At 35.4% G+C, this 8,784-nt stretch overlaps 1 protein-coding gene across 2 annotated transcripts; it reads right to left on the bottom strand.

Annotated features, from left to right (window-relative positions):
• Window positions 1–3,796: 3,796 nt before the first annotated feature.
• On the bottom strand, window positions 3,797–7,951 carry LOC103949540 (mediator of RNA polymerase II transcription subunit 19a). 2 transcript variants are annotated; one of them, XM_009360656.3, is made up of 7 exons: window positions 7,434–7,948; window positions 6,436–6,502; window positions 5,773–6,062; window positions 5,411–5,641; window positions 5,090–5,149; window positions 4,788–4,929; window positions 3,797–4,205 (listed from the first exon to the last, which is right to left on the bottom strand). In XM_009360656.3, the coding sequence occupies exons 2-6, from the start codon at window positions 6,464–6,466 to the stop codon at window positions 4,879–4,881; spliced, it is 663 nt and encodes a 220-aa protein (XP_009358931.1). In that variant the 5' UTR covers window positions 6,467–6,502; window positions 7,434–7,948; the 3' UTR covers window positions 3,797–4,205; window positions 4,788–4,878. The 2 variants fall into 2 exon arrangements, with proteins under 2 accessions (XP_009358931.1, XP_009358932.1); XM_009360657.3 differs by lacking the exon at window positions 3,797–4,205 and having other exon boundaries at window positions 4,795–4,929; window positions 5,095–5,149; window positions 7,434–7,951.
• Window positions 7,952–8,784: the final 833 nt, after the last annotated feature.

Here is an 8,784-nt window from a genome sequence, read left to right as displayed (position 1 = left end):
TAATTTTTGAATTTATCATTTTATCTGCATGATGCACTTTTCCTTATTTAGTGGAGATATTAGTAATTAAACTATATTTTCCCTTCTTTCAAATATGTTTTTTCGATCATAGTTTTTTTTTTTTTTTTTTTATGTTATGCAAACATTTAATATTATTTCTTTTTCCAAATGGTTTTTTCTTTTTCAAATAGTTGGTTATCAACATAAAAGCTCCATGTAATTTTTTCAATTTTTTTGTGAAATTATTTTTTTTGCTATTTTTTTAAGTATAGTTGTTGACAAATTATTATTAGGTACCATACATTACGTATATATTATCTGCGAGTACGTTTAAATTTACAAAAATCATTAATTAGTACGTTGATTTGCAATTTTGGTACGTTTGATTTGATACATATTGTTAATATTGGTACATTATTTTTATTTTGGTACGTTTTATTTTGTGCACATTATGTATTGGTACGTTTATAGTATTCTCAATCCTATTTTCTCTTAACATACTAAAAGAAAAACTTATTTCGATACATTTGATTTTGGGGGATTTAAAAATATTCTAAACTATTTTGGAAAGAAAATTCTTAAATCGTAGATAATTATTGCTAATTTGTTGCATTATTGTGAAAATAAATTGAATCTAACCAACTTTTTTTTTTTTTTTTTACAATTATCTCTAATGGAGGAGAGTGTAATCAAAAGGTTAGATTATAGGAAATTTGATACAATATAATGTGCATATAGCACCAAAATTATGACAAAAAAAAGTTTAATCAAATCACTAAAAGGCATGGATATTTGATCTAGAAAATTCAAAACTAAGGCGCCTATATCAAAAAATCCCTTTTATTATATTAACTATAAATATTAAGGCTAATGCTAAGTAGACCAAATCTCCTAATTCAAAACCCTAAACCAAATGAGGTAGGATGAGTTGGCATAGCCATGTCACTAAGCCAGATTTTAAAAACTTTTAATTGCTTATTAAAATAAAATAAAAATAAGGATAATTAAGATTATCCATTTGCACGTTTAACTATGTGGGACTCTTCTTCCTCCTCTATCTTCTCTACCGATTGCTCTTCCTCATTTCTCTCTGCTCCATCCTTCCTCTAGTCCACCAATGTGACTGCCAAGTACGGTAAGATCATATCATCTTTCTTCTTCTTTTTCAAATATAACCCTTGTTTTTTGAAATGAAACCGTTTCAATGGTTTAGGTGCTTTAATATGGACATTGGAGAATCCAACAACTCCACAAATAACAACGAAATGGATGATGCTAAGCTTTACAATAACTATGTGGGATCGAATTGTTTTTGTATTTGGCCAGAAGTTTTATGTCCTCATGCAAATTCTCATCCTTAATGCACCTTACTTGGTTCAAGTCTCTTTGTCTTCCTTTCCGTTGCTCCAGCTAGTTTATGGATATTCAACTCTTCTTTCGTATCTAATTACTTATACATGTCGTCAAAGCCACTAGCTTTGCTTCTCTCAAGGTTTTCTTTGCTTCCTTCTTTGTTATCTTATACAGTTTTCATCGGTTCTATCCTTGTATAAGGCTTTTCAACATTCATTCTTAGCCTTAATCTTATCTTGTACCTCCTCCTTCCACCATCAAGATTCCTATTGATGTGGAGCAAAACCTTAGACTCTCCTAATACCCTTTTTGCAACTTTTCAGATACAACTAGCCATGGAATCCAACATTTGGCTAGCGGTTCCCTCTAAACCTCAAACACATTAGGCAAGTATCTTATCTTTGAAAGTGACTTGTTTTTCCCCTTTTAAATTCCACCATCTAGTTCGTGGATATAACAAGGTATTTTTCTTCCTTTTATCTCTTTTGGCATGTACATCCATCACCAACAATCGATGTTGGTTAACTAGACCCTCCCCTAGTATAACTTTGTAGTCCTTACAAGTTATAGGGTCCACCTTCCTCATTAGAAAGAAATCTATTTGTGTTTTTGATGACCCACTCTTGTAAGTGATCACATGCTCTCTTCTTAAGAAAAAAAAAAAAAAAAAGGTATTGGCTAGGAAAAGATCGTATCCCATAGCAAAATCTAGAACGGCTTCCCCCTCCTTGTTTCTCTCTCTAAAACCACGACCATCATGAAAGCCTCTACAGTTGTCTGTCTCATTACCTAGATGCCCATTTAAATCTCCTTCTTTGAGTAGTTTCTCCATCTGAGAAATTCCTTGAACCAATTCTCAAAGACCTTCCCAAATTTCTCCTTAAGACTCCTATCCAACCCTAATTGAGATGCATATGCACTAACCACATTGATGTGTATTTGTCCTATCACAATCTTGATTGCTATAATTCTCTCCCCGACCCTCTTAACATATACAACTTCTTTTGCTAGAGTCTTATCCACAATGATGCCAACACCGTTTCTCGATCTATTTGTGCCCGAATATCAAATATTGGAACCTGAGTTTTCAAGATCCTTCGCCTTAAGACCAACCCACTTAGTTTCATTGAGGCACAAAATACTTATCCCAGAAACTCAGTTGGAGCCCGGAGCACAAAGCAATAGAAACATGTAACTCTGTAGTATGATGAGTTGCAGTAATTAGCGAGCAACTAAGAAAACTCACACTAGAACTTTGTCCAAGTAAAGACTGAATATTAAGCTTGCGTAGCCGACGAGATTATTCGAATTATTAAGGAACTGTGTTTGTGCAGACCTGGAGGAAAAAGTTGGACTTCTTTCCAAGTGCCTAAAATTTAGGAGTCCACAGTGATATTTGGAAGTAGCAAGAACGATCAAGCATATGGACTAAAATTTGGTTCGACAGCCGGAACCTTATTACGCTGGCGAAACAATATACAGAATCTATTAAACAGCTATAAACTATGCTCTATCTAAAGGCCTGCGAATAAACAATCTTCTTTAACATCTATAAACTGAGGTGCATTCAACAATTCATCATAAGTCAGTTGGCACAAAAGTCCCAGAAAGCCGCCCCTTCGTTATAAAGGTCAGCAGAATGCTGAACGCAATCGAGTTATAGTTTTCGGCAGTTAGTTGGGATACACATACCTTGAGAATGAGCAAAGGCCTAAAGATTAGAAGCAAAACATAAATCAGAACACTTTTCTTGAGAACGAAAACTTATCACTTATACCTCCAAATAAAATCAAGATAAAATCCATAAGAACAACCTAATCATTTTGTTTTTCCCTTCGAATCAACAACGAACAATGTCCTACATGCCTCATAAGCAAAACGCTCTTCCAAATTCCAATATATTTGAGCTACTAAATATGTGACATCAAGTGAACGAGCTGCAATCCTTCTGTCACCTCTCATTCAATCCCAACTTGATAACATCTCAACGTAGGATTAAGCGTCCAAAAGATCTAGATGATGATGATCAGAGTTAAACTGACTAATTTTTTTCAGGTTACTCCTGTTTTCCTCACCAAAAGGTGCCAGAAACAACGAACCATTTTCTCTTCCTTGCCACTTGCATATGTCGAGGAAGGCTTCTCTCATGAGGGTTTAGTAAAACTGGACACTGACAAGAATGGTTTCTCTAATTAGTCACACACAAGGCTAGACCGCATTTCCAAAGTCGCCATCTTGGAGGGTTGGGGGATACTATTTGTGTTTCAGCTGCTACTAACAAACAAACCCGAAAATATATAGAAACCTAACCTAATATGAAAAAAGGCCTGAAAAGTTTCCTTCATGACCAAGCAGCATAGAAGAACGATGTCACGCACTGCAAAATACAATACAACAGCAGGAATAATGATCGTCTCGAATACCTATCATCACGTCTTTTTTCTTTTCCATAAGAATATTTCACTGATACCAATTAGAATTTAGGTGAGAACAGAAGCCTAGGCATTAGCCGTTGAAACAACAAAACAGGAACAAAAGGAATCATATGTACAATCTCTTCCTAAACCTATTTTTCCCTACAACTGGAAGCTACAAAGTACAAACTCTCCCTCAAATTATAAATTCTGGACTTCTAAAAAATGCTAAAATACAGTAATACCATGGACATAGTACCATATCCAATGTGCCATGAAAACAGAATAGCATAGTTGTTTGCAAACTACTGGCAGTCATATTAGATCATTGTAATTATACAAAGAAGTTCACTTTCACTACCTTTTACCTTTAATCCACATTTTTTTCAGCAGGTGAATTCACCTTCGTCACAATCTTTAGTCAGTTCAGAAGTTATTCTGCACATAAACCAAAAAGTATCATGTATCCAAGTTCCATGGCAACAATACAATATTACGCATACACCTATTAAAAGCAGAATGTTTGTCAAACAAGAGAGCGGACGTTTTGGCATGGCGTAATTGTTTTAAACAAGATCTGCACATACAGAGTACTTATAAGAAACTAAAAAGCCCACAGAACTACATCACATGCAAACTCTTGACAGTCCCCAAATGCATATTTCTCAACAACATATTACAAAGGAATATTGTTTTTACCACACAGATGAGATGAATAGTGTGCACGTGCATTGCGTTTGACCAACCTCAGCTGGTACTACATCTAACTTCCTAAAACTAGACAAAGCCGTTTAACTCATTCTCTAATTTGCCTTCATATTTATATATCGTTATTTCCATGCCAACCTCATCTGATCACATATTACAGAGGCCATAAAGCCATATCAAGTGTGAATAAAAATGAATAGTTGACCCATCAGTTTGTGAAGAGGAAAGAAATAAAATGGTGCCAGTGCAAGGCAGAAACTAAAAGTACTGAGTATCTTAACCTAAATATACAGGAAAAGTAAAGGTGTGTACCTCAAGAAACACAAAATCAGGTGAAAGACCCCTCCAGACTATGCACGACAACCATTTGAAGAAAACAAAATTACTAAAATATCCCCTCATTTCAGCCAGCTACCTTGATTGCACCAACTTCATCAAGTTTTGAGCTCTTATGCTGCAAAGATAGTGAGAAACAGAGACCTTGGGTAAATGTAGACGCAAAGGAACTATACAACAATAGTGGGCATATCATGCAGATCCCAAGTAACACATTCAAGAAAGGATTGGAGATACAAAAGTGTAAATCCAAATGAAAAGTTCCATGTTTATATTACCTTACTTTTTTTGTGTCTGTGGACATCATTAAGATCGTCATCTCCATCATGTTTCCTTTTCTGTGATTATACAAGTACCAAAACTAAAGCATGTGAATCCCTCTGAATATTCAACTACATTTGAAAAAAATTAAATCTGGTGTTGGTGAATGGAAAAACTGTAATTCGATCGTGCAACAAACAATGGCAGTTCATAACTTCAGACATTATCAGAGTTACTTGGATAAAAAAAATTCAAAACCATTCTTTTATTGTCGCTCTTGTATATTACCAGGCGCTTAAGAGAAGGAATTTAACAGTACAGGTGTACCAGTTTCTAACCTTTTCATGTTTCTTTGAGTGATCACCGGCCGGATCATGATGCCCACCTTTATCCTTCTTCTTATCCTTGTCTTTATCTTTACTTCGATCTTTATGACGGTGTTTACGCTTCTTGTGCTCTTTATCCTTCTCTTTGTCCTTGTCTTTGTCCTTGTGCTTTTTGTGTTTCTTCTCCTTGTCTTTAGACTCACTCTTTGATTTCCCTGCAATAGTCGGAGTCCCCTTATCTGCCTATAGAAGACAAAACAAAATATCAATTACAATGAGAACGTGGAAAGGAAAACGGTTTTGAGGGACCAAATATCTATTGGAAAAGAAGAAATATAACAGACTGTCATCCATTATAAGTAAGAAAGTCTCACAAGTGGCAGATCAATAGGAGCCGTTTCTCTAAGATGGAAAGCCTCTCTGAGAGTATCTAGGTCAAAAGGCTGTATGCGTGGTTTCGTATCCCGGGGATATGATGCACTCTGGATAAGTTGATCCAACTGCATCCCATCTCCTTTTCTGATTTCCGTGTCTCCCACCACATTGTGAAGATAGTGTGTGTCTGATATTGATACTGGAAGTGATCGCTTGCAGAAAAACTCATGGTGGGGAAGTAACTTGTAGTGACTAATGAGATCTACAGCACCAGTCAACTCTTTTGGTCCTGTATCCAACAGAATTTCATCAGATAAAATAAAATTCTCTTAAATTTCAAAACATGCATTCACTGACATAATAGAAGCAAAACACTCAAATTCTCAGTAGATTGAAATAAGTATACTTTAAGAGAGTTTTTGTTATGAAATTTGAGTATCTGAAATTAAATTTTAAATATGTAGTGATAGCTTATCCAAGAACCACATGGCTCTCTGGATTAGTTCAAAATTAAGTGCTATACATGAATAAATGAGGTTTTCAAGAGTGCTTCAACTATGAATAGTTCTGTTAAATATGTAATTAACTACCAATATAAATTCACCCAAGAAGGGAATACAAAGAAAACCGTAATGGAACACCATATTGGAAAAACGTTCTACCTCGTCCAAACTTTGTTCCTTCAGGATCCATGGGTCAATGTTTCATGAAGTGGTGGCCCACTAACAACTGTGATGTCACAAAATAAAACATGAGTTTGACAGACCATAGAAATATGAATAAGTAATAAAATCCAAAATAAAAAGGGAACACGTTCAAAGTTTTTCTCCAACAAAGTATAATAATGTCTGAGTATAAAATATTCAGACAAAGAGATGCACATTCAGAGCATACCTACCACTTCAACTTCTATCAAAGCCACTCACATATCTAATACCAAAAACAGCAGGGGATGACTCCGGCAGGAGAAAGAGCACCGTACACTAAATTGTATGCGTCATAAGCAAGCCAAAGTATACAATATCGAGCTTCCTATGCTAATCTCTCTCCCAGAGAACCCAAATAAAACAGTCCCGCAAATAAACCTCGGGGATGCTTTCAAATACTCAAAGACAACCGCTGAAAAAACTTACGTTGACTACTCAACAAGGTCATCAGCGTCCACAGAAGAACTCAGAATGCTACCTTACTAATCCAACAAAGATTTTGCTTAGCTCCTTCCTACTATAGATTCACGCAGCACCAATCTAAGAATATCACTAATAACTCTACACCCACTGCTGTTTTAACCGAACTAGGGCAAGCGGCTAAGCATGCAAAAAGGTTTGAATTTCACTAACAGTGACAGATTTGATTGCCATATTTTCTTAACCAAACGACACGAATATCACCACAACTTTTCGGATAAATCTCTATTGTTACTGAAACTACCGGTCAATACATAACGAAATCCAGCAACTTTTCGGATAACCCAAAAGCAAATGTTTGCAAAAACAATAAATGGGTTAGTGTTCAAAATCTTGATATTACAAAAGATGAAAACTTGGACAAAGTACCAATTGCACAGACTTCAAAACACGTAGAAACACACAGAAATCCAACGCCTTGAAACAAGTACGAGAGAGAAAGCGTGGGAAAAAGGGTAAAACAAAGAGCAGACCTCTGACATGGATCCCGAATTGCTCTCGAACTAGTAGCGACCCAGATCACGAGGGCAAAATCGTAATTAGAGCTCGTTCCTCCTTCCTCCCCGGCTGCCCAACACTTTAAAAGCTGCCAAGTACCAAAATTCCAAACCCCAATTGAGTGATTGACGAACAAAGCTCGAAGAATCAAAACGCCCAGCAGAACGCGAATAGGGTTATATGTTGGGGGATTGTAATTGACCTGAAAATTGAAGCAAATTACGGATTCCCAATCTGCTGGGGTTTGGGGGTTCGGAAGAGTGGTGCTCAAATTGTCAAGTTAGGGCTTTTGCAGATCGAGAAGGTTCGAGAAAGAGCGAGGGGAGAGAGAGAGTCGAGTATTGGTGAATACGAAGGTGGTGGGGAAGACAGAGGAACAGAGTGGTGAGAGAGAGGAGTCTGTGTGTGTCTAAAATTTAATGATTAATATACAAATCCAACTAAAACTAGGGTTTGGACTTTTGGAGTTAGAGGGTTTTCGATTTCTATTTCCAGACTTCTTTCTGAGATTTTTTTTATTTCTTTAATAGTTTTAGTGCTTTTCTGCCATTTTCCCAACCAAAAAATGGCTTGGCAAATCGCTTGTAGTTCATTGGTTAAAATTTGTTTACCTTTGTAATCAGTCTTAGAACTCGATTTTGATCATATTTTACTCACTGAAACTCGAGAGTTGTCATTTTACTTTTTAGAACTCGATTTCGATCTCATTTTACCCTGCTAAAACTCAAAAGTCGTTACTTTACTCACTGAAACTAAATTTCGATCTTACTTTGCCTCCTCAAAGTCAAAGATTGTCACTTTATTCTCTGAAACTTAATATTTACTTCACTTTGATTTGTTTATATGTATTTCATTAAATAACTGTTAAGTATATGTATATGGCATAATTAAGGCTCACTTATTGTTGACGTGACACAATTATAAAGTTCACATATCAAATCAAATAGTGCCACATAGATTAAAACGAAAAAAATAAGAAAATTTAATTTTTATATATTGTAAAGCATTCATCCCTTTTCCTCCATTATCAGCCACCTTATCATTTGTTCTATTGATTTTGTTATTTCTTGTGTTCTTAATGGAGATGATTGGTGAAGAGGAACGATGGTTTATTTTTTTTATTTTTATTTTTTTTTGTTCTTTGTTTACTTATCATTTATTTCAGGAGGAAATTTGGCATAATGCTAATTATAAATGTTGAATGGATGAACTTATTCTAAAAAAAAAAAAAAAATAGAAACAAGGCAATGTAAGCGACATTTGAGGTTTAATAAGTAAAGTGGCGATTTTTTTTTTAAGTTTGAAGGAATAGATCGAATTTCAGGG

This window comes from the organism of the source record quoted next, unplaced genomic scaffold (genome assembly GCF_019419815.1).
Source record: "Pyrus x bretschneideri cultivar Hongxiangsu unplaced genomic scaffold, Pyrus_bretschneideri_v1 Contig10, whole genome shotgun sequence".
Classification (NCBI taxonomy): Eukaryota; Viridiplantae; Streptophyta; class Magnoliopsida; order Rosales; family Rosaceae; genus Pyrus; species Pyrus x bretschneideri.
This window is presented reverse-complemented; position numbering and strand designations above follow the sequence as displayed.